A 26,925-nucleotide genomic window follows, 5' to 3' on the forward strand; every position below is an offset into this window, starting at 1 on the left:
TCCACTAGTGGGTAATCTAAAAAGGCACTAAGCTGAGATTTGCTCTTTCAGTGTTCTAGACCTTAGTCCTTTATCAAATCCTAGCTGGAGAAACTATATTTTTAGGAATGTCAGGCTGGGAAGACATCCCCATGGATTCTCCGACATGGGAGCAGAATTTTTTCCATACCTGAAAATGGCTGAAGTTACTGGTTCACTTCTTGCCTGCACAGTTGTAATTACTTGCTCTGACAGGCCTTTAGAAATTAAGATCTGCCTCTCAGGATCTAAGCTGTCAGACATAGAAGGTGTATTTCCTGATGTACTAGGGGACCCTGGGATAGAAGGTCGTATCTCTCTGGAAGGGGAAGAGGATCCTCTAGGGCCATGTGATTTAACAATGGGAACCAACTTCTTTTGGGCCAGAAGGGGGACACCAGAATTACTGTGGCTCGATATTCTTGGATCTTCCTTAGGACTCAGGATCAAAGGGAAAGGAGGAAACACATATAGAAGATTTTCTTCCCCTCACTGAGATAAGGCATCCACCCCATCCAGGTTGTCCTCTGGATCTATGGAGAAGAATCTTGTCATTTTCGCATTTCTTCGAGATGCAAATAGATCCACCCCTGGAGTACCCCATATCTGGGGTTACTGATGAAATATCTCTGTGATTAACTCCCATTCAGAGGACTATACTGTATTCCTGCTGAAAAAATCCACAACTTTGTTTTGGGAACTCTTCAAGTGGACCGCAGATATGGAAAGTATAGTCTACTCTGCCCATTAATATATTTACCCAGCTAAGGTCTGCAGGAACTAGCCTTTCCGACCTCCCTGATGTCTGATAAAGGAGACAGTTATGATGTTGTCCAAACAGATCTTCACATGTTGATGTCAGAGAATGTTTTGGCATTGCTGGCGCGTCTCCCTCACTGCTCTTAATTCTCTGTAGTTGGATAACCTCCTGCGATCTCCTGGGGACCATGTACACTGAAGGTATTGACCCTCCACTTCTGCTCCCCAGCCTAGTTGGCAGGAACCCGGACAAATAGGGATAGGATCCACGGTACCCCTTTCTGGAGCTTTATTGGGGATGTCCACCATGACAGGGAAGATTTAACGCTTGTGGATATGTTAATTTTCCTGTCTAGTCCAGATGAATATCTGCTCCAGGTTGACAGAATTGCTTCCTGCAGCCCTCTTGAGTGGGCCTGCCTACTGCGCACACTTGGGATACAAGATGTCATCAATCCTAGGATTCTCATAACATACCTGACTGATACTCTTCTCTTCCTCTGAAAGGATCGAATCCTGATACTGATTTCTTCCCTTTTTACAAGTGGAAGAGAGGATATTGCGCAATGCTAGTCAAGAAGGACTCAAAAAAATATTTTCTCCGTGTCCAGTCGTAGATCGGACTTCTCCCAGCTGATACACCACCCTAAATTTTTTTAGCTTGTGGATAGTTTGGGCGAGATATTGATTGAGAAGATTCTCTGAGTCCTCCATCAAGAGGAGATCATCCAAGTATGGGATGACAATTATCCCTTAATTTCTCAAGAAGCCCGCCACCTCTGTCATTATCTTTGTAAAGATACTCGATGCCGAGGACAGGCAGAACAGTAGGCACTGGAACTGGAAATTGTGGCTTATCCCACGATTCTCCAGTGCAAATCTCAGGAACAGTTGGCAGGCAAGATGAATGGCCACATGATAATATGCGTCTCTTAGATCTAATGTGCATATTACTGAATTCCTCCATATTAACCAGTTATTTTTATCGTCTCTATCTAGAATTTTCTGTACATGACCCACTGATTTAGAGGGTTTAGGTTTATGATGGTACAGAATTTTCCAGGCTTTTTTTTTATAGAGAAAAGAGAGGAATAATGGCCCTATTCTATTTCTGAGAAGGGTACCGGACTGACTGCTCCCGATTCTAGTAGATCCCTGACATCGCCCCAATCTTTTTAAGGAGGAAGGGGATTGAGACATCGTGAGGTGGTACTTCTGTGTGTGTGTGTGTGTGTGTGTGTGTGTGTGTGTGTGTGTGTGTGTGTGTGTGTGTGTGTGTGTGTGGGTAAATTCTATGCTTTAAACTTCCTCAGTGGTCTGTAGAATCAACCAATTTTCTGTGATGGCATGCCAAACCTCCAGAAATAAACAGCCTCCCCCGACCCTCCTGGCGTCAGGGTCTACCTGGGGGGCCTGAAGTAAACTGGGTAACTCTACCCTTACCTTCCTTGGGGTAACTCCACCTACCCATTTTACCCTTCACCTTGAAATCCTGTCTCTGAGATGGACGAGGTCTGCAAAAGGAGTAATACCTCTTGGGTTTTTCCTCAGGAAACCTTTTCTTGCTATCAGAGGACCTCTCTAGAATTTCATCTAAGACGGGCCTGAAGACGTATGCATGAAAACAGGATAGAACAGAGTTCATTTTTAGAGTGGTTATCCCCTAACCATATTTTCAGCCAGATAGCTCGCCTCGCTGAGTTAGACAAGACGTTACTTCTGGCTGCAAACCTCACACATTCCGCTGAAACATCCTCCATGAACTGTATTGCTGTTTTTAAAATAGGAAGGGATTCTAAAACCACTTCTCTGGGATTGTTAGATTATAATTGGGCTGTTAGCTCATCTATCCACAGGCACATGGACCTAGCTACCGAGGTGGCAGCTATGTTGGCCCTAATGATGGAGGCTGATGCCTCTCAGCTCCTCCTTAGCACCCCCTCAACCTTTCTATCCATGGCGTCTTGGAGACCTAATGAATCCTCAAAGCGTATTGAGGTTTTCTTAGCCACTGTGGCTATAGGAATGTCAATTTTTGGAATTTCTTCACAAACTTTGACTTCCTCTGGATCAAAGGGGAGATGAGCTTTAAAATTCCAGGGAATGACGAGCCGGACATCTCTGCGGTTTCTTTCGGGAGGAGGAACTGAATCCTAAGGGGTCCTACGACCTAAATGTAAGAGAGAGGAGACCTATACTTTTAAAAAAACCTCCAAGCCTATAATAAGAAAGTAGTTTAGTGGGGCCAATAGGTTAACGTACACTGCCCAGGGATGGTTCAGAAGGTGCCTCTGACCAAGCAGGTTTAACCTCCATGGTCAGACTGTACATACCCAATACACCTGTAACCACCCTTTTATAGGGTCTTACCTTATCCCAGGTGTTTAGGAAAATTCACCATCCGAATTTCTCAGAGTTCCAAACTCAAATGTCTTCCAAATCCGAGGTTCTTGCATTCAATCAATCAATCAATCAATCAAATTTATTATCGCCAAGTACATATTACACATATACAAGGAATTCTTTGTGGCAAAGAGGCAACATAATATATAACAACAGATACAACAAGTAACATCTAACAAGACAGATACAGTATATAGTCTACACATGACGATTTAATTGTTGAACAGAGAGTGGATAGAAGCTGTTCATTCATATGGCGGTTGGTGCTGCATTTGGGGACTCTGAAGCGACGTCTTGAAGGGAGTAGTTGGAATGAGGAGTGACCCGGGTGAGAGGGATCGGATGAAATTTTCAATGCGTGGGATCGAATACTCTTATCATAAAGATCCTGGATTTTAGGCAGGAGGGAACCTATAATTCTCTCTGCTGTTCTGAAAGTCCTTTGTAAGCGGAGTTTGTCATGCGCAGTGGCTCCCCCATACCAGACTATCAGAGAGGAACAAATCACAGATCTGATGACAGCATTAAAGAACGCTTCCACCCTGGAACGCATGTTCGTCATCAAAAGGCGCCTGGATCTGGAAAAGCGATCCACGCTGGAATGCACGTCGCACTTATCACCAGAAGTGCGCCAAGGGTTGCAGCGCGATGCCAAGAGCCCTCCACAGAGGGAAGCAGCAGTTGACAGGTGCCACTTCCCACTAAACTGACCTGGCTGAGGGACCCCTACCCAGCGAATAGCCTGGAGAGTTTTCACAAAGAAAGGGGAAGAGATGAATCCCCTCCGATCCCCATGGGCTCCCAGGTAAATTTTCTCATTGATGCGCTCTCCTCTTTTGCGTCTGTCCTGCTAGTGAGGTGGGGGGGCTTTTAACCTCTCATATGTTTCCTGTCCCTAGAGGAAGAGCAAGACTACCTCCTGCCATTCTGTCATCAGGGACGTCTTGGGAAAAAGTGTTTTTTTAGGCACAGTACTCCCGCAGACACAGGTGCAGAGTACACACAGAGGCTTTTTGGCACTGTAGTCCCACTGACATGGGTGAATAGTACACACAGAGGCTTTTTGGCACAGTACTCAGACATGGGTGCATAGTACACAATCTTTTTGGCACAGTACTCAGACATGGGTGCATAGTACACTCACAGTCTTTTTGGCACAATTCTCCCACAAAGATGCGTGTAGAGTACACACAGAACCTAACACCGTCCCTCACTCAAGCTGCATTCTGTCCCTACACTAATTAGAACTGAAAGGTGGGGACACCCATGATGGGTGGGACCTATACAATCCAAGATGTGTCATATAACATCAGTGTCTGGGACCACCCTTGCCAGCAATGGAAACCTCAGCAAATGTACTCAAACACAAATGGCCAGAGGTCTCACACAACATAGACCTTGGACCCATTGTGTACGAACATCCTTATCTATGGGTCCACAGTAAAAACAACTGTGGCAGATTGATTGGTGTTCAGATGGATATACAAGGGCCAGACCCACCCCCTCAAAGCCAATACCACTTCCCGCCAGAAGCGACCCAGGCGATAATCAACACTGCCCTGGAAGTGGAGACAAGAGGTGTGGTCACAGAGAGAAATTCAAAGTGCGACAACCCTCTGTGGCCGATGAAGGACACAAATGTGTGGTGTTTCACTATAGACCTACGTATCCTTAACAAATACAACCCAATGTTTGTCCCTGCTGTTGCACCGACATAATGGCAAGGATAAGTGGCAAAAGCCATTTATTCTCGACCATCAATGTCGCCAATGGATTCTTTTCAGTCCAACTCACTGAGAACTGAAGGTACAAATTTGCCATTACAGGGGGAAACAAACAGTACATGTTTGGTGTACTTATATTTTCACCAGGCATTGGTGGCTGTACCGAGTGTTTTCTTGGCCAGATTTTCTCCTACAATAAGTAGATGACTTGCTCCTGCACACAGAAACCATGGACGAACACTTGGTTCTGTTAAGGGAGCTGTTGGGACTCCTAGCCAAATCTTGGGCATGCGCAGTAGTTATCTGCGGCTCTTCGACTCCATGAAATCCCTCCGCCTCTTTCCTACATTGCAGCGTCATCGGTGGAATCGTCAGCTTCTCCCACCGATGACGCTGCAATGTAGGAAAGAGGCGGAGGGATTTCATGGAGTCGGAGAGCCGCAGATAACTACTGCGCATGCCCGAGATTCCCAGACCCGCAGTGTGAATAAACCATAAGCGACTGCGGGGCGGGATCTCTGGCCGAGCGTCCACGCAGGCACGATAGGAAGGCCAGGAAGTCATGAGAGAGGACGGGCAGCGGTAACTGCGCATGCCCAAGAATAAATAGGACAGCGCAGGCGCCAGAATTTGAAAAGAGCGATGTGGAGGCGGATCCAAAAATGCAGGAAGACATGAGTGACGGATGTGAGGCGTCTCTGTCAGATGGGGAAAGACCTGCCCCCCTGTCAAATATCAGGTATGTTTGACCAATTTTATAAACTATTATTTCTGCGGTGGAAGGTACCATAAATAAAAGAGCCACCTTGACAGAATGCTGCATTAGTGCTGCACAAGGTGGCTCTTTTACTTAAAAATGCCAGGAAGGGGGGGGGGTGACAGGTTCCCTTTAAAATAATTTATTTAGAGCGCAGGCTGATGAATACTCCCATCAGCTGCTGCCTCGTTGTTAGGTGCAGCTGGCGTAGGCCGATGGGAGCAGTAGTTCCATCAGCCGATGCCAGTGACTGGAGGTAAAGTTTTTACCTTGTATGTATTATGCATACCCCTCCTCACATGTAAAGCACCATGGAATAAATGGCGCTATAATAATAAATAATAATAATACCTCTGAACACAGCTGCAGGGACACACTGTGATTTCACAGTGTGAGAACCGCGGCTGTCTGACTGGCGATGATTTTACTGCCAATAAGAAGCAGTGCTTGCCATGATGTCATTCAAGTGAATGGGGTCCCGGTACTGTTCTGGTACACAAACTTGTTTAACTGTCTCAGATCCGCCGGACCCAATTGTCCATGGGTCCGCCCATCTCTAATTTTAAGGGCTCTTTAGTCTTTATTATGGGATATTGCATAATGTCTGGATAGACCATGCTGTAAAAAATCTTTAGTAACGTTGGACCTATACTTGTTCAGTATATTGTGTAGGGGGTGGATTGTTCTCCCTACATACTGTTTGCCACAGGGGCATTATATTAGGTAGATAACAAAGCTAGATTGACATGTTAAAAATCTTTTTATTGGAAATATTTCATTAGTACTTGAGGACATCAAGGAGGAAGTTTTGTGCATAATAGACCTACAACAGAGGCATATGGCTGTGTTACACTTGAAGGCACGGTGAATTCCCTCAGACATAAATGCTTCCCATTATTGTTTGATTTTGTGCGTATTCAAATAGGTGCTAATATTCCTGATGGTCGATGCCCTCCGAAATGTAATACTAGGATTTCTTGGTAGATAAGAACCAAGGATCGTGTCACCTAATATTAAGCGCCAGTGTTCTTTTAGAATATTGCGTACTTCATTAATTGCTGAACTAAAGGTGGTAAAGAGGTTAAATTCTTATTTGTTCTCAGGGGGTGTAATACTTGTAATGATACTGTAAGATCTGATCTAAGGTTCCCTGATTATTACACTACAGAGGAGACTTTGCCTCCCAGCAGCTGCGGCACCCTCCTCCTTCCCCCGCAGCTCACACCCACATTCCAGCTCTGTGCCTGCATCTGTAACAGGACACCAGACACTTCCTGTGCCAACCTACCCCCTCCCCAGCTAGTGGAAAGAATGTCCTTTGTCATAACCATGCAGCGAATTCAAGTGTGGGAAATATTAAAAGAGGTCATACAGCGGACCCAATCCGCGGCACAAATATGAAAATGGCATTTTGGTAACGTGCGCCGATCGGGCTCCACTACAGTGGTTCTTGCTAATTCCTGGTACCGACAGAACCAGTGAAATGGAGTTCTCCTATCCACAGTGGAATAAACAGCTGGTGTTTGGTGTAATTACGAAGCTAATTTCAATATAAGATGAATGATGGTCCTGCCGATACTCTGCTAGGTTCTCAAGCCCAGATATGGTGGTAATAAGCTTTCCGGACCCACATCTGTACTTTGAGCAGGAGGAGGACCATCACCAGCCAGCCCCTTTAGTGATGTCACCGACCCTAGGCTATAAGGTATTCCTTCCCTAAAATTCAGCCATTCCTGCCAGAGATCTCATGCCAAGAGGTTCTCAGATGAGTGGAGACGTGTGGCTGGCTGCCCCTTCTCCCCACATGGTTAGCTTAAGACCATCTAGAATCATAGAATCATAGAATCGTAGAGTTGGAAGGGACCTCCTGGGCCATCTGGTCCAACCCCCTGCTCAAAGCAGGATTCGCTAAATCATCCCAGTCAGATGTCTGTCCAGCTTCTGTTTGAAGACTTCCATTGAAGGAGAACTCACCACTTCTCTTGGCAGCCTGTTCCACTCATTGATCACTCTAACTGTCAAAAAGTTTTTTCTAATATCTAATCTGTGTCTCCTCCCATTCAGTTTCATCCCATTGCTTCTAGTCTTTCCTTGTGCAAATGAGAATAAAGTTGATCCTTCTACAATGTGACAGCCCTTTAGATATTTGTAGACAGCTACTAATTCTCCTCTCAGTCTTCTCTTTTGCAAACTAAACAATCCCAAATCCTGCAACCTTTCCTCATAAGACAGGGTTTGCAGACCGGTCACCATTCTGGTCGCTCTTTTCTGAACTTGCTCCAGTTTGTTGATGTCTTTTTTAAAATGTGGTGCCCAAAACTGGACACAATATTCCAGATGAGGTCTGACCAAAGAGGAGTAGAGGGAAATAATGACTTCACGTGATCTAGACTGTATGCTTCTGTTAATACATCCTAGAATTGCATTTGCCTTTTTTGCTGCTGCATCACACTGTTGACTCATATTCAGTCTGTGATCTATTAGTATACCCAAGTCTTTTTCACATGTGCTGTCACTTAGCCCTATTCCTCCCATTCTATATATACTTTTTTCATTTTTATTGCCCAGATGTAGTACTTTGCATTTCTCCCTGTTAAAAACCATTCTGATAGTTGCTGCCCACTTCTTGTCATGGTATGCCTAGGTTACTTTAGGCAAAAACCCCGGGACCCCTGCGATGTCCCTCAGACTAGGGAAAACCCTGTCTGTCCCTCTACCCAGGGTTTACACTGAAGGTGTGCCTGCCTGAGCCTCCACCCTGTCCCTGTCTCCTGTCCAGCCCTAAGCTGAACCCACCACCCTCCACCCAGTGAGGGGACCAGACACCAGACCCCACAAATACGTATGGACAGGGGTAAAAGAAACACCACACAGTTAATACACAAGGGAATACAATAATGTGCAAGGGCAACCAAATATATATATAACAGATTGGAGAAAGAACCACTGAGGGATATACTGCACCAGATATCAGACGCTCCAACACCACCACTGCTGACCGGTATTGCTAGCACTAGGCTAAAGCTATAGTCGGCGACGCCCATAGTCAGGACGAACTATTTAAAGACCAAGGGTGTGGCCCAGCCCTCAGCCAGCATGACAACCTGGTTAACCCTATCCCGACTGGAACAGAATACCCAACAGGGTATTACCGCTGTCTGCCGGACACCCTGGTGTGAACAGTGTCCGACATGACACTTCTCCAGTTTATTTAAATCTTTTTGAATCCTCTCTCTCTCTTCTCTAGTATTAGCTATCCCTCCTAGCTTTGTGTCATCAGCAAATTTAATCAGTTTACCCTCAATTCCTTCATCTAAATCGTTGATAAAGATGTTGAACAATACAGGGCCCAGGACAGAGCCCTGTGGTACCCCACTTGAGACAGTCTTCCAACTGGATGTGCAGCCATTTACGACCACTCTTTGGGTCCGATCACTAAGCCAGTTATGAATCCACCTAACAGTTGCCTTGTCCATTCCATACTTAGTCATTTTTTCAATAAGGATTGTATGAGAGACTTTGTCAAATGCTTTGCTGAAGTCAAGATATACTATATCTACAGCATTTCCTTGATCCACCCAATCAGTGATACCGTCATAGAAGGAAATTAAGTTAGTCTGACATGACTTATTAGTTACAAACCCATGCTGACTCTGTTTAATCACTTCATTCTTATCCAGGTATTGACATACATGTTGTTTAATAATTTGTTCAAAGATCTTTCCTGGTATAGAAGTCAGACTCACCGGCCTATAGTTGCCTGGGTCCACCTTCTTCCCCTTTTTGAAGATAGGAACAACATTTGCTCTTCTCCAGTCTTCTGGCACTTCTCCTGTTCTCCAAGAATTTTCAAAGATTATGGAGAGGGGTTCAAAAATTTCTTCTGCTATCTCCTTCAGTACTCTGGGATGTAATTCATCTGGACCTGGAGACTTGAATTCATTTAGGTTAGCTAAGTGTTTCCTCACTATCTTTCTGTTTATAGATATCCTGGATTCTTCTATTCCCTTAATAGGACAGTGAATAACAGTTGATGTTACATTTCCTTTCTGAGAGAAAACAGATGCAAAATAGGAATTTAAAAGTTCAGCCTTCTCAACATCCTGTCTTACCATTTCATCATTTTCATCCTGTAAAAATCCTATAGCATCTTTGACTTTTCTTTTACTTTTGACATATCCCCAAAATCCTTTATTATTGCTTTTGACATCTCTTGCAAGCCTCAATTCATTTTCAGCTTTAGATAATCTGATTTGTGCCCTGCAGGTTCTGCAGACAGCATTATATTCTTCTTTAGATATGCCTCCCTCTTTCCATTTTATAAACATTTTTTTCTTCCTTTTTAGCATGTGCTTAAGTTCTGTGTTCATCCATCCTGGTTTCCTTAAATGCTTCCTATTCTTCCCTCTTTTCGGAATTGTTAACAACTGTGATTTGAGAATTTCATTTTTCAAGATTTCCCATCCTTCCTGGACATTTTTGTCTTTAAGGATATCCAGCCATTGGATCCCTCCAATTCTCTTTCTGAATCTCTTAAAATCTGCCTTTCTGAAATCTAACCTTGACGTCTGAGTCTTCACAGGTCTTCCGCCTCTAGTTATCCAAAACTCTAAAATAGCATGGTCGCTACCTCCTAGGGTCCCAGCCACTTTTACCTCCTCAACCATTTCCTCCCTGTTTATAAGGATTAGATCCAAGGTAGCAGTTCCCCTTGTTTTCTCCCTTACCTTTTGGAAGATAAAGTTGTCAGCAAGAGAGGATAAGAATTTCCTTGACCTGTTAGTTTTGCCTGAGAGAGATTCCCAACAAATGTCTGGATAGTTGCAATCTCCCATGACAACTATGTCATATTTTTTGGAGAACTTGGCCATTTGATGCATAAAGAGTTCATCCATATCTTCTGCTTGCACAGGCGGCCTGTAGTAAATGCCTACAATGGTGTCCTTTCCATTGTTCTGTCCTTGTATTCTTACCCAAACAGTTTCCACAGAATTCCCAGTCTCTGAAGCGTCAATCTCTGTGCAGATATACGCGTTTCTAACATACAATGCGACACCCCCTCCTCGTTTATCAAGTCTGTTTCTTTCAAATAAGTTGTATCCTTCTAGTCTTGTATTCCAATCATGTGTATTGTCCCACCAAGTTTCAGTGATTCCAATGACATCATATTTCTTTTCCTGTGTTAGTAGTTCCAATTCTCCTTGTTTGTTGCCCATGCTTTGTGCATTAGTATAGAAACACTTTAGTTTGTGATTGGTTTCTCTTTCTCCAATATTTTTATTAATTAGATTCTTTCGTCTTTGTTCTTCCTTTCCACTTCTAATAGCAGAGTTCTCAATAGCATTTGTCAGGTGTATGGCTTTTTCTGGTCTTTTGCTTCCCTTCCCATGTTGTTCTAGTTTAAAGCTCTCCTTACAAGTGTAGCAAGGCGACTTCCAAATACATGCTTTCCAGTCTTTGTAAGCACATGTAAGTGTTAATTTCTGTTTTTAAACCAGTTTATTTTATATGTGCATTGTACATATCTAATGTCTCAACTTTGTAAGATCTTTTATCTCTGTAATCACTGCCCGCCTTTTGGGGAATAAATTATAACTTTATTAGTCTGTCTTCATGCTCTAAGACGAATTTACGTGCCTTTAAGATAATTACGCTACTGAATCTGGTTGGCTTCGAACCCCTCTATTAAGTTTATAAATTAATAAGAGAAAATCTGGAGCTGGTGGCAGCGAAGTGTGGTCTGGGTCTCAGGTACTGCTGACTGTGACGGAAAGCGAGTTTATAAGCTAATTGGGTGGCTGCGGCAAGAGCATTTTATAATTCCCTCACTGTAGCGTGCCGGGTGGACAGACCTGATTGAAGCAGCCGGCCGGCGACCAATTATCCCAGGTATAGTTCCCTGACTGACCTGAGGGTAAGGGGGGCGCCGGAGAGCCTGTGAGTTCCAAAGTGGAACTGAAGAGTTTCGTGAAGTATTGTAGGCAGTGGTGGGACAACGAAAATAAACCCCCTGCGGTAAATTGTTAAGGCAAGACTAGCTTGCTGTTTTTTTTATCACATGGTGCCAGCGGTGGGATAACTAAGGTAAGCCCCCCTGTGCCTGTGATAGCCGTGTGTTGGCAGTACGTCGCGTCCCTCCGTCCATGACATACCGGTGTCAGCGGCGGGATCGTGACAGGGGGTACAGAAGCCTTATGCAACAAACGGTCCTACTAATGCCCTTTGTAACATTAAATGCTGCTTTCATTAATTTTCCTGGATATTCTTGCTCCACAAGCCTTTAACCAATATAGGGTCAGGAGGTGCCGCCATGGGAACTACTGGCTCTACAAACCTCTCCAACAAGGACTTATGGAACACATTATGAATCGTAAATGTAACTGGAAGAGCCAAATGGAAAGAAATGGGATTAAGGATTTCCAAAATCTTATAAGGTCCAATGAATCTTGGCTTGAATTTTGGAGACGCAACCTTCATAGGAATATTCTTTAAAGACAACCATACCATATCACCCACTTTAAACTGGGGACCAATGGTCCTATGCCGGTTGGAAAACCGTTGGGCTTTTTCCTGAGAGTGGGACAACTTATCCACCACTTGGTCCCAAATCTGCTGCATTCTCTCTACCACAGAATCCACACTTGGGCAGGCCAAAGATTCCACCTGCCCTGAAGAAAATCGAGGATGAAACCCAAAGTTACAGAAAAAGTGCGACATCAAAGTGGCAGAACTAGCCCTACTGTTTAGCGCAAATTCGGCCAAGGGCAAAAATGAGACCCAGTCATCCTGATCAGCAGATATGAAACATCTCAAATAGGATTCCAAAGTTTGGTTTGTTCTCTCAGTCTTCCCATTGGTCTGAGGATGAAATGCAGAGGAGAAAGATAACTGATATCCCAGTTTGGAACAAAAAACTCCCCAAAATCTAGAAACAAACTGGACTCCTCTGTCCGACACAATGTTCTCAGGAATCCCGTGCACCCGAACCACCTGTTATAAAAACAAGAGCACCAACTGAGAAGAAGATTGCAACTTTGGGAGTGGTACAAGATGGACCATCTTAGAGAATCTATCACAAATCACCCAGATAACAGTCATTCTCTGAGAGACAGAGAAGATCAGAAATAAAATCCATTGAGATATGAGTCCATGGCCTCCTGGGCACCAACAACCCACTAGAACGAGAACAGGGCTTAGACCGAGAACAAGTCCCACACGACTACACAAAATTTCTAACATCACGAGATAAGGCAGGCCACCAAAAAGACCGACTCACCAAATCTCTGGTACCAAAAATACCTGGATGACCAGCCAGCGCGGAGCAATGAATTTCAGACATTACTCTTTTCCTCCACTGGTTAGGGACATACAATTTTCCCATAGGGCAACGTTCAGGTTTGTCCTCCTGAAATTCCTCCAAGGCACGTCTCAAATCGGGAGAGATGGCGGATAGAACTACACCCTCATTTAGAACGGTAGTAGGCTCAGTCACATCAAGAGAATACGCAAAGAAACCCCTACAAAGGGCGTCCGCCTTAACAGTCTTAGTGCCCGGAAGAAAAGAGACCACAAAATTAAAACGCGTGAAAAACAAGGCCCACCTAGCCAGTCTAGGATTCAAGTGTTTGGCTGATTCAAGATAAATCAAATTCTTGTGGTCGGTGAGGACCACAACTTGATGTTTAGCTCCCTCCAACCAATGTCTCCACTCTTCAAATGCCCATTTCATGGCCAACAATTCCCGATTCCCCACATCATAGTTACGTTCAGATGGGGAGAATTTTGGAGAAAAGAAGGCACAAGGATTCATCTTAGAAGTCACCGGATCTCTTTGGGACAAAACGGCTCCTGCACCAATCTCAGAAGGATCTACCTCCACCTGAAATGGGATGGAGGCATCAGGTTGCCGTAGAACCGGAGCAGAAGTGAATCTCCACTTAAGCTCCTGAAATGCCGAAACTGCCTCTGGAGACCAATTCACCACATCAGCGCCCTTTTTGGTCAAATCAGTCAGTGGTTTAACAATACCAGAAAAATTACTTATAAATTTACGGTAGAAATTAGCAAAACCCAAAAACTTCTGGAGAGCCTTCAAAGAAGTGGGCTGAACCCAATCTTAAATGACCTGTATCTTGGCTGGGTCCATTTCAATAGCCGACGGGGACAAATTGAATCCCAAAAATGAAATCGTCTGTACACCAAAGAGGCACTTCGATCCCTTAACATAGAGAGAATTTTCCCTCAAAATCCGGAACAGTCCAGACATGTTCCACCTGAGAATCCCAATCACTGGAAAAGATCAAAATATCATCCAGATAAATGATCAAAAACTTATTGTCATGTCGGACACTGTTCACACCAGGGTGTCTGGCAGACAGCGGTAATACCCTGTTCCACTACAGTATTGTCATGTCGGACACTGTTCACACCAGGGTGTCCGGCAGACAGCGGTAATACCCTATTCCACTACAGTATGCTCAGGGACTTTGTTGGGTATTCTGTTCCAGTCGGGATAGGGTTAACCAGGTTGTCATGCTGGCTGAGGGCTGGGCCACGCCCTTGGTCTTTAAATAGTCCGTCCTGACTATGGGCGTCGCCGACTATAGCTTTTGCCTAGTGCTAGCAATACCGGTCAGCAGTGGTGGTTTTGGAGCGTCTGATATTTGGTGCAGTATATCTCTCAGTTGTTCTTTCTCCTATCTGTTATATATATATATATTTGGTTGCCCTTGCACATTATTGTATTCCCTTGTGTATTAATGGTGTGGTGTTTCTTTTACCCCTGTCCATACGTATTTGTGGTGTCTGGTGTCTGGTCCCCTGACTGGGTGGAAGGTGGTGGGTTCAGCTTAGGGCTGGACAGGAGACAGGGACAGGGTGGAGGCCCAGGCAGGCACACCTTCAGTGTAAACCCTGGGTTGAGGGACAGACTGGGTTTTCCCTAGTCTGAGGGACTCCGCAGGGGTCCCGGGGTTTTAGCCTAAAGTAACCTAGGCATACCATGACATTATAGTCGGCCCAAATACTAAAGTAAGAAAAAAAAAAAAAGTATAGATAGGGAATATAGGGGTTACTTACTATGGATCCTATACTTTCCCTAACCAAGCAGCTAGAGGCTCTATCCATACAGGTCACTGAACTTAGGGGGGCGGTCCAGCAACAAGGCCTGTCAGCTCCTGCAGTACCTGCTGAGGCTGCAGCCAGGGCAGCTGAACCCAAGTTTCCCCTTCCTGAACGATTTGCTGGTGATCGTGGTAAGTTCACGGTTTTTCGTGAATCATGCAAATTGTATTTCCGTATGCGTCCACATTCCTCAGGTAATGAGGCTCAACGCGTGGGCTTGGTGATTTCTTTGCTGAGTGGTGATCCACAGGCTTGGGCCTTTTCACTCCCGTCTGACTCACCGGCATTTGAGTCTGTAGATTTTTTTTTCTCTGCTCTGGGTTTGATCTATGACGATCCGGATAGATTAAACTTAGCAGAGTCTAAGATACGCTCACTGCTACAGGGTGAGCGACCAGCTGAGGATTACTGCACGGAATTCCGGCGCTGGGCGGTGGACACGCAGTGGAATGACCCTGCGCTTAGAAGTCAATTTTTGCATGGGGTTTCTGGAAGGGTTAAACAGACTCTCCTAATGTACGAGACTCCCGCCTCTCTGGAGGCTGCGATGGCACTTGTAGTACGCATAGACCGCCGTCTCCGTCAGGGGGCGCTGGTTTCGTTGCCTCCGGGAGGTGGGGGAGTTGTAGGTGAGGTTGCCTCGGGTGAATCCGTGGAACCCGTGCAGATCGCTGGTATAACACAGTCACCGAGTAACAAGCCTAAACGTCCTTGGCACAGAAGTCAGGGGGTTTGTTTTTTTTGTGGCAAAGGAGGACATTTTATTAACGCTTGCCCCCTGGTACCTAAGAAGGGCGCGCCGGCGGAAAACTGATAGGCTCAGAGGGTTTGGAGGAGTCTAGTCTGAGCCTTTGTGTATCCTCCGTCATGGTTTCCCAGTGTATGCTCCCTGCTAGGGTAGCACTTGGGGGGCAAATGCTCTCTATTACAGTGTTGGTTGATAGTGGCTCAGCTGCCAATCTCATTGATGAGAAGTTCGCGCATACAGCAGGATTTCCGGTGGAGAAATTGCAGAACCACATCCGGGTGGTTACCATCAATGCTTCCCCGTTGTCTCAAGGGGAGATCACAGAGTGTGTGTTGGATATACAACTCCACATTGGAGTATTACACTCAGAGCGGGTAACTTGTAAGGTGCTTAGTAACTTACCGGCTCAGATGGTTCTGGGCTTTCCATGGTTGTCAATGCATAATCCTGTTATTGATTGGAAGACCCAGGACATAATTCAGTGGAGCAAGGAGTGTCAGGAGAGGTGCCTGGCTACATGTATTTCCGCTTTGACTCCCAGTATTCCGGAGCCGTTGCTGGACTATGCGGATGTATTTTCTGAGAAGGGTTGTTCAGAACTACCACCGCATCGCCCCTATGACTGTGCTATTAGGTTGAAACCAGGGGCCAAGTTACCTAAAGCTAGAATGTTTAATATCTCAGGTCCCGAGAGGCTAGCTCTCAAGGATTACATTGCGGATAGTCTGAGCAAGGGTCATATTAGACCTTCCTCTTCTCCTCTGGCTGCTGGCTTCTTCTGTTAAAAAGAAGGATGGCGGTTTACGCCCGTGTCTGGATTTCAGAGAACTCAACCAGATTACGGTTCGTGATCCTTACCCTATGCCACTTATACCTGATTTGTTCAACCAAGTGGTTGGTGCCAAGTGGTTCTCCAAACTGGACCTCAGGGGGGCGTACAATCTTATAAGAGTCCGTCAGGGGGATGAGTGGAAGACGGCATTCTATACCCCTGAGGGTCACTTTGAGAGTTTGGTAATGCCGTTTGGGTTGACTATGGCACCGGCGGTCTTTCAACATTTCATAAATGATGTCTTCTCTCATTTGTTGGGGAGATTTGTTATAATTTATCTAGATGACATCCTCATTTTCTCTCGCGACCATGATACACATATAGAGCATGTTAGACAGGTCCTGCAGTTGCTCAGAGAGAACAGGCTCTATGTCAAGCTTGAAAAATGTGTGTTTGTCGTACAGGAGCTACCGTTCTTGGGTTATATAATCTCCGCCTCAGGGTTTAAGATGGACACCGCAAAGGTGCAGGCGGTACTACATTGGGATCGGCCTGATAATCTTAAGGCGCTTCAGCGATTTCTTGGCTTCTCCAATTACTATAGGAAATTTATTAAGAATTTCTCTATGATTGCCAAACCACTTACTGACATGACTAAAAAGGGTACCGACTTTTCTGACCGGTCTGAGCCTGCGGTACAGGCGTTTGAATTCCTCAAGAATAGTTTTGCCTCAGCGCCCATTCTGGTGCAGCCCGACGTCTCCTTACCGTTTGTCGTGGAGGTGGATGCGTCGGAGGTTGGAGTGGGGGCTGTACTGTCTCAGGGCCCATCTTGGGCCAAGTTGCATCCGTGTGCCTACTTCTCCAAGAAGCTGTCGCCTGCGGAGCATAATTATGATATTGGCAACAGGGAATTGTTGGCCATCAAGTTGGCATTTGAGGAGTGGCGACACTTCTTGGAGGGGGCTGTTCATCAGATTACTGTGATAACCGACCATAAGTGTTTGCTTTATTTAGAATCTGCTAAGCGCCTGTCCTCCAGACAGGCTCGCTGGGCATTATTCTTCATCCGGTTCAACTTCATTGTTACCTATCGACCTGGTTCAAAGAATATTAAGGCAGACGCTTTATCCAGGTGTTTTCCTGGTGGAGAGTTATGTGAAGAGCCGGTGCCTATTCTCCAAAAGGGTGTGGTGGTATCTGCCATCACGACAGAAATTGAGGCAGATTGCGGAGGCTCAGGAGGAGGTACCGCCGGGGTTGCCTGCTAATAAATCTTTTGTGCCACTACATCTACGCTCTAGAGTGTTAGGCGAACATCACGACACGGTACTGGCAGGTCATCCAGGGGTTAAGAGCACTCTGGAACTGGTATCGCGTCGTTTTTGGTGGCCTAAAATCCGGCAGGATGTGGCCTCATGTGTCTGCCTGTACCACGTGCGCACGGGCCAAGACTCCTCGTTCCCTTCCCGCTGGTAGGTTGCAGCCTCTCAGGGTGCCCAGTAAGCCATGGACTGAGATTTCCATGGATTTTATTACAGACTTGCCCGCCTCGGCGGGAAACTCGGTCATTTTGGTAATTGTTGATAGGTTCTCCAAAATGTCACAGTTCGTTGCTTTACCATCTTTGCCCAATGCTAAGACTCTTGCTCAGATATTTATTCGCGAGGTGGTCAGACTTCATGGTGTCCCGTCTGACATTGTGTCTGATCGAGGTACGCAGTTTGTGGCAAAGTTTTGGAGAGCTTTTTGTTCTCGCCTTGGGATCAAATTATCTCATTCATCGGCTTTCCACCCTCAGTCGAATGGGCAGACTGAGCGGATGAACCAAAACCTGGAGCAATACTTGCGCTGCTTTGTTTCCGACAATCAGGAAGAGTGGTCAGCGTTTCTTCCTCTGGCAGAATTCGCAATAAACAACCATTGCCAGGAATCGTCTGGGGAATCTCCTTTTTTTTGTGTGTATGGTCAACATCCTCAATTTTGTACCTTGCGTCAGGGGTGCTCGGTTGGCGTCCCTGAGGAGGACCAGTTGGGAGCTCAATTGTCGTCTGTTTGGAGGAGAGTTAAGCAGCGCTTGTTGAAGGTGGGTTCCAGGTACAAACGGGTGGCTGACTGCAGACGTGTGCCAGGTCCGGACCTGTGTGTGGGTGATTGGGTGTGGTTATCTACAAGGAACATCAAGCTCAAAATACCGTCACTTAAGTTGGGTCCCAGGTTCATTGGCCCATTTAGGATTTCCGCAGTGATCAACCCCGTGGCATTTCGTTTGGAGTTGCCAGCTGTGTATAAGATTCATAATGTGTTTCACAAAGCATTGCTAAAAAAGGTCGTGGGTTTGGCGAATGGTTCTCCCGGGCCACCACCTCCCGTCTTGGTGGATGGCGCATTGGAATTTGAGGTGTCCAAAGTGGTGGACTCTAGGGTTGTGCGTCGCACTCTACAGTACCTGGTCCACTGACGTGGCTATGGTCCTGAGGAGAGGACATGGGTGCCGGCCTCAGACATTCATACTGATCGACTGGTTACTATGTTCCATCGTCGCCATCCGGACAAGCCAGGTCCTCGACATGGTGAGGTTCCGGAGGTCCCTCGTAGAAGGCGGGGTACTGTCATGTCGGACACTGTTCACACCAGGGTGTCCGGCAGACAGCGGTAATACCCTGTTCCACTACAGTATTGTCATGTCGGACACTATTCACACCAGGGTGTCCGGCAGACAGCGGTAATACCCTATTCCACTACAGTATGCTCAGGGACTTTGTTGGGTATTCTGTTCCAGTCGGGATAGGGTTAACCAGGTTGTCATGCTGGCTGAGGGCTGGGCCACGCCCTTGGTCTTTAAATAGTCCGTCCTGACTATGGGCGTCGCCGAATATAGCTTTTGCCTAGTGCTAGCAATACCGGTCAGCAGTGGTGGTTTTGGAGCGTCTGATATTTGGTGCAGTATATCTCTCAGTTGTTCTTTCTCCTGTTATATATATATATTTGGTTGCCCTTGCACATTATTGTATTCCCTTGTGTATTAATGGTGTGGTGTTTCTTTTACCCCTGTCCATACGTATTTGTGGGGTCTGGTGTCTGGTCCCCTCACTGGGTGGAGGGTTCAGTTTAGGGCTGGACAGGAGACAGGGACAGGGTGGAGGCCCAGGCAGGCACACCTTCAGTGTAAACCCTGGGTTGAGGGACAGACAGGGTTTTCCCTAGTCTGAGGAACACGCAGGGGTCCCGGGGTTTTAGCCTAAAGTAACCTAGGCATACCATGACACTTATCCACAAAGTCCCGGAAAATATTGTTCATAAAAGACTGGAAGACAGAAGGGGCATTAGTGAGCCCAAAAGGCATCACCAGGTACTCAAAATGTCCCTCCAGAGTATTAAACGCCGTCTTCCATTCATCCCAGTGTTTGATGCGAATAAGATTATACGCCCCCTGAGGTCAAGCTTAGTAAACCAACAGGCACTTTTAACTCTGGAAAATAAATCAGAAATCAGGGGTAACGGGTACTGATATTTAACAGTGATTTTGTTAAGGGAACGATAGTCAATACATGGCCTTAATGAACCATCTTTCTTGGCCACAAAAAACCCCCCAGCACCTAAAGGTGAAGAGGATGGTCTAATATGACCCTTCTCCAATGACTCCTTGATATAAGATCGCACAGCATCATGTTCGGGTACAGATAAGTTGAAAAGTCGACCCTTGGGAAATTTACACCCGGGCATTAACTCAATTGCACAGTCATAACTGCTATGAGGAGGCAAAGACGCAGACTTACTCTCACTGAATACATCAGAAAAATCAGCCAAATAGTCAGGAATATCATGAGACTGGGGAGAGGTGGAGAAAACAGGAGTGTCACTAAGAACACAATGACAACCCCCAAGTCACCACAGACACAGATTTCCAATCTATAACAGGATTATGAGTTTGCAACCAAGGGAAACCCAGAACAATAGTATCATGCAAAATGTGCAACACCAAAAATTGACATTTTTTTTTGTTGGTCCGGGATGACCCGCATTATCACCTGAGTCCAAAACTGGGGTTTATTCTCTGCCAAGGGAGTAGCATCAATACCCCTAAAAGGGATAGGAGTCCGCAGGGGTATCATGGGAAAACCACAATTTTAGCAAAGTTCAAATTCATCAGATTCAAAGCTGCTCCTGAATCAACAAAAGCCTTAGCGGAAAATGTAGACAAGGAGATCAGGGTAATCTTCAAAAGGAACTTAGGCTGCACACTGCCCACCGCAAATGTGTGAGCAAAATGCTTTTCTCGTTTAGGGCAGACAGCAATAGTATGAGAGGCGTCCCTGCACAAAAAACACAACTTATTACGCCTTCTAAACTCCTGACGTTGCGCCCTAGACAAAACCCTATCACATTGCATGGGTTCAGAATTTCGTTCGAAAGGCGGCAACGCCTCTCGTGTAGTTTTATGTTCACGTAAACGCCGATCAATTTGAATGGCCAATGACATAGAGTCGTCAAGACCAGAGGGAACAGGAAATCCCACCATAACATCTTTTACGGTTTCTGCCAAACCTTTCCGAAAGAGAGCTGCTAGGGCATCGTCATTCCATTTAGTAAGGACCGCCCACTTTCGGAATTTTTGACAATATAACTCTGCAGAATCCTGACCCTGGTTCAATGCCAATAAAGTTTTCTCAGCTTAATCAATAGCAATAGGTTTATCATACAACTCCAAGGCTTTAAAAAACGCGTCCACATTAGCCAGAATAGGATCTCCAGGTGTCAAAGAAAAGGCCCAATCCTGGGGTTCGCCGCATAGCAGGGAGATGACTATTTTAACCTGCTGCACAGAGCTCCCCGATGAGTTAGGTTTCAAAGCAAAAAATAATTTACAATTATTCTTAAAATTCAAAAATTTTGACCGATCCCCAGAAAACACATCAGGAGTAGGGATTTTTGGTTCAACAGCAGATGATTGAGCGAGATAGGCAGAAATTCCCTGCACTTCAGCAGCAAGCTGCTCAACACGATCAGACAATTGCTTAGTCTCCATTTAGACAAAAAATATCCTCCTACAGCCCCAGAAAAAAAAGAGGAAAAAATATATGAAAAAAAAAAATTCTGACACTTTTTTTTTTTTTTTTTTATAAATTCTTTCCTTCTTTAGAGTAAACGATGGGGCCCACACTGACTAGACAGGACAGGAAAGACACTGTATGCAATCATGCAAAAAACCCTGCAAAAAGCCCAACACGTCTGATGCACAAAAACACTGAAGTCGCACGACTTCGCCCCCAGTATATCAGCACTCTGGTATATTCTGAAAGCAAAGCAAAAGGAGTCCAATATAAAAGGGGACAAAAACAAACTGGCACATGCAGTAACATATGGGCGGTGATTCAGCACAACCCCAGCCGGAGATAGCTGACCCGCTCAAAGCAGAGATAAACAGAACCAGATCAAATGCAAACAGATTAGCAAATGAACCACTTAGCTGAACATGCAGGGAAAGGGCTGGAGACATCAGACCTCAGGAAGCACAGGAAGAAAATCACCAGCAGGGATAGAGTCAGCTGTCTTAAATCCAAATCAGAAACCCCAGATCTCCAATCGTCTTCCTCACTATCAGGTGGCAAGCCTCTGTCAATCAGATCAGCTCCACTACCTCCAGTAACCACCAGAGGGAGCCCAGAAAGAGAACTCTCAATCTGACCAGCTCCACTATCTTCAGTAATCACCAGAGGGAAGCCAGAGAGAGAATTCACAACAACACGGTCTCTTGGAATTCCATGTGGATTTATTGGCTTCATAAACCACCAAAGCACCAAATGGTAAACAGTCTTCACATTAGGCAAAACACAGCATCAGTTTCCATAGCACAGTCCCCTAGCTCCTCCGAGAGCTATGTGAGAGTTCCTGCTCTACCAAGACACCAGCCACTGATATCGCACATGGCCATATCACATGATCCTGACCTCACACAGGTCCTTGCAGGATTCTGCTCCCTCAGGCCTGTGGGCACACAGGTTGGGGTAATGTCCAGCATTCAGGCTCGGTCTGGAGCCACATACACAGGAAGACTTCTCCCTCTCTGCACAGAGATAATGGAGGTCTCCAACATCAGCCTCCATTACATAAGCTGTAACCACACCCACATGTGAGGTATGCAGGTAGCCCGACCAGCCAATCCCTCATAGCTACCTGCAACCCTGACCAGGTGCACTAAACGACATCTTAGTGCTCACGTGCACTAAAGCCAAAATAATCAGGGTTGCATAGCAGGGAGCAGCCATCTCTGCGACACATACCTCCCATCGGTTATACGACCATTAGCCTCCTTACAAAAGACATACAAATTTTTCCATTCAAGAACACGAAGTAGGCTAATTTTTGTGGAGTCCTTAATGTAACTAGATGAATTACATACATGTGGTTTCATGATTTTATCTACACAGGCAGACAAATTACTTGTTAAGGACCCAATACCCGAGATGATCGGATGGCCAGGATTCAGAAGATCTTTGTGAATCTTATGCAAATGGTAGTAAAACAAGGTTGTGGGGTAATCTGTTAATCAAAGACTTCTTTTCTTTCTTATTTCAAATATTCATGGTTATTGACTTCTCAATGAGAGTATTGTACTGACTGGTTATATGGTCAAAGGGTTCAGTTGTGATCTCTTGGAAATATACAGAATCGGACAGGATTCTGCTCGCTTCCTTACAATAATCAGTGGTATTTTGGATAACAATACCCCCACATTTATTCGCAGATCTGACAATAATGTCTGTATTATTCCAGAGAGATCGCAAGGCTGCTCTCTCTTGGGCAGTCAAATTTTTTGTTTGATTTTTTTAGTGTAAGGGAGGTCTTAAATTTGTTCAATACCAGAAAATAAAATGTACTGATGTACTGCCCTTTACTATCAGTAGGGTAAAAAGAGAATTTCATGTTGAGATCCACATGTAAATAATTATCAGGTATATCCCATGCGTTATCAAAGGTAATTATTTTTTACTATTTACAAGGAAATGCCTTTTTAGTGTTATTTTTCTAATAAAAGCTTGGAAATCCAAAAATATATCAACGTCTTTGGTTTCATAAGTTGGACAAAATGACAGACCTTTGGAGATGTCTCACCCTTAGTAAGGTGATGGTTAGATGAGTTAAAAATCTGTCTAGATTTTGTTTGTATCCTTAGTTCAGAATCAGGGGGATCCTGGTTTTTCCCTTTTTGTTGTGTTTTGCCAGCTCTGCACCCTCTATGGAGCTTTTTTCCCCTGGCTTTAGTGGATAAAAGTTTAATAATAAACGCGTAGACAAATAAACCTACATTTTTATCCTTACTACTGGTTTGTCGCGACTCCAGCGAGTGCAGAACAACTTCCTTTCTTTTTGCGACATATCCCCAGGAAGCTGCAGCATCTGTATTCCAAGCTTTTTAGGTGTTGTGTATCACACAACCCTATTACCAGAGCAGTTCTAATACTTCTGTACCAGTTATTTACATTAGATAAGACCCTATTGCGCTCTTACATTTTTTTCATAACAATACATTCATACATTTTTTTCTTCTCTGTGTTATTTTTTCAGGGATTGGGATGCAACTCGTACTATGATTTCTATGTAAATGCCAGTCTCAAATCGGATGAAAGAGAGCATAATGTGACAATCCATTTAAGCTGCTGTGAAATGGTGTTCATGGTTCATTAATCAACAGCAATTGTATACATCTTCTTATAATCATTTAATGCTCTAAATTGTTCTCATTATCTTGTAGACATGTGACTTTACTTGACAATAACTTGTATTTTTTTTGTTGCAATTATTGTCAATAAAATGCTAAAAAAAAGAAAATGTCTACTTCCATGTGTGAGTTCTCTGATGCCTAATAACACTTGATTTCTCTGTAAAACATTTTCCACATTCTGAACATGAAAATGGCTTCTCCTTTGTGTGACTTCTCTGATGCCTAACAAGATTTATTTTCTGACTAAAACATTTCCCACAGTTTGAACATGAAAATGGCTTCTCTCCTGTGTGAATTCGCACATGTCTAGCAAAGTCTGATTTTTCATTAAAACCTTTTCCACATTCTGAACATGAAAATGTCTTCTCCCCAGTGTGAATTCTCCAATGTCTAACAAGATCGGATTTCTTGTTAAAACATTTCCCACACTCTAAACATGAAAATGTCTTCTCCCCTGTGTGAATTCTCTGATGTGTAACAAGACTGTACTTCTCTTTAAACGATTTTGCACATTCTAAACATGAAAATGGTTTCTCCCCTGTGTGAATTCTCTGATGTGTAACAAGATTAGTTTTCCAGTTAAAACATTTCCCACATTCTGAGCATGAAAATGGCTTCTCCCCAGTGTGAGTTCTCTGATGTATAACAAGATGTGATTTCTCATTAAAACATTTTCCACATTCGGAACATGAAAATGGCTTTTCCCCTGTGTGAATCTTTTGATGCCTAACAAGGTTGTATTTCTCACTAAAACATTTCCCACATCCTGAACATGAAAATGGCTTCTCAACTGTGTGACTTCTTCTTTGATGTGTAACAAGATGAGATTTCTCTGTAAAACATTTTCCACATTCTGAACATGAAAATGGCTTCTTCCCTGTGTGGATCCTTTGATGTGTAACTAGATTTGACTTTGATTTAAAATACTTTCCACATTCTGTGCATGAAAATGGCTTGTCTCCTGTGTGAATTCTGTGATGTACAACAAGTTTGGATTTCTTGCTATAACATTTCCCACATTTTGAGCATTCAAATGGCTTCTCCCCAGTGTGAATTCTCTGATGTGTAACAAGATATGATTTCTCTGTAAAAGATTTCGCACATTCTGAACATGAAAATGGCTTCTCCCCTGTGTGACTTCTCTGGTGTGTAAGAAGATGTGACTTCTCTGTAAAACATTTCCCACATTCTGAACATGAAAATGGCTTCTCCCCTGTGTGACATTTCTGATGTCTTATGAGATTTGATTTCTGATTAAAACACTCCCCGCATTTGGAACATAAAAATGGCTTCTCCCCTGTGTGACTTCTCTGATGTCTAGCAAGATTTGATTTCTGACTAAAACATTTCCCACATTCTAAACATGACAATGTTTTCTCCGCCTTGTCAGCTAGTTCACGTTCATCAGCCCTTCTTTGACATTTGTTTTCCATTTTGTTCTTTGAAGTAGAAGATAAGACCTGCTGAAAAGGGTCAGATATTTCTTTACTGTGAAGGTCTGGAGGTGTATTTGGGATAAGGGCATGTTCTTCAAATGTATCTGATGTTACATCACGCTCATCTTCTGTAAAATCTGAAAATATCAGATGTCCATCTGAGCTCCTGGTACATTCATCTGTCAAAAATAAAATTTATTTTATAATCTTTCGATAACGCTGCCTTGAAATGATATTAACATTAATATTATTATACACTTTATAACATTTCCATATAAAATGTTATGCATTTCAATTATCAACTAAGAAAGGAGACCATAAAGTACAGTAGGTACTAAAAGATTATGATGTGAGGCCACCAGGTATAATTTCACTTTTCTGTTGAATCCATCTTCTCCGTAGGTTCATGTTTCACTGTGCCTCGTCACCAACCGTTTCCAGTTACATGCTCAGTGAAGATTCATAAAGGTATCTGAAAGTCGGTTCTACTAAGTGGTACAGTAGTGTTAAAAATAATAGCAGTCTAATATGACTAACCAGATTAATCACTGTTTTTGGTATAAATTATATTACCACATGTCAAAAAATTTACCAGTTCCTACAGTAGATTCTAAGAAAACCAACCGACTCAGTATTCATGAACTGCATGCTTTTGAGTCTGCGTATAAGAATAACTAATTGAAAGGGGGGGTGTTCAAAATAGTAGCAGTGTGGAGTTCAATTAGTGAGGTCAATCATTCTGTGAAGAAACCGGTGTGAGTCAGGTAGCCCTTATTTAAGGGTGAAGCCAGAACATGTTGTACATACATTTCTCCTTGAAAGCCTGAGTAATGGGTTGTTCGAGACATTGTTTAGAGGAACAGCGTACTTTAATTAAAAAGGTGATTGGAGAGGGTAAAACGTATAAAGAAGTGCAGACAATGATGAACTGTTCAGCTAAAATGATCTCCAATGCTTTAAAATGGAAAGCGAACCAAGAAAGACGTGAAAGAAAACGGAAGACCACAATTCGAATGGATGGAAGAAGAGCCAGAATGGTAAAGGCTCAGATAATGATCAGCTCCAGGATGATCACAGTCTCACGTTACCTGTGAGGACTGGGAGAGTTAAAAGACACCTGTATGAATCTAAACTCATAGCAAAAGGTCCTCGCAAAGTCCCACTGTAAAAAAAACACATTTACTGATGTGGATACAATTTGCCAACGAACACATCAACTGGCCGAAAGAGGAATGGAGAAACATTTTGTGGACTGATGAAAGTAAAATTGTTCTTTTTGGGTCTTATGGCCGCAGACAGTTTGTCAGACACCCCCCAAACTCTGCATTCAAGTCACAGTACACTCTGAAGACAGAGAAGCGTGGTGGTGCCAGCATCATGAGCTGGGCATGTTTCTCTTACTATGGTGCCGGACCTATTTACTGCATACCAGGGATCATGGACAAGTTTGCGCATATAT

General features: G+C 44.2%; 1 protein-coding gene and 1 long non-coding RNA gene across 3 annotated transcripts in view; one reads left to right on the top strand and one right to left on the bottom strand.

Moving 5' to 3' along the window:
* The window catches only part of LOC141100156 (uncharacterized), a 45,580-nt gene extending 21,579 nt beyond the window's left edge, over positions 1-24,001 (top strand). The window contains exons 2-3 of the long non-coding RNA XR_012234619.1: positions 22,736-22,834; positions 23,874-24,001. This is a non-coding gene — a long non-coding RNA (uncharacterized lncRNA). The remainder of the gene's footprint in view (positions 1-22,735; positions 22,835-23,873) is intronic.
* Positions 24,002-24,014: 13 nt separating this feature from the next.
* Positions 24,015-26,925, bottom strand: part of LOC141100153 (uncharacterized) — a 94,936-nt gene continuing 92,025 nt past the window's right edge. The window contains exon 9 of one of the 2 annotated variants that reach the window (XM_073588426.1): positions 24,015-25,420. In XM_073588426.1, coding sequence (XP_073444527.1) covers positions 24,141-25,420 — 1,280 coding nt within the window. In that variant the 3' untranslated portion in view covers positions 24,015-24,140. Of the gene's footprint in view, positions 25,646-26,925 lie in introns of both variants that reach the window. The other variant, XM_073588425.1, reaches the window with a different exon arrangement.

The sequence above is a fragment of the Dendrobates tinctorius genome, unplaced genomic scaffold (genome assembly GCF_039654945.1).
Source record: "Dendrobates tinctorius isolate UK_male_01 unplaced genomic scaffold, ASM3965494v1 ptg000103l, whole genome shotgun sequence".
Classification (NCBI taxonomy): domain Eukaryota; kingdom Metazoa; phylum Chordata; class Amphibia; order Anura; family Dendrobatidae; genus Dendrobates; species Dendrobates tinctorius.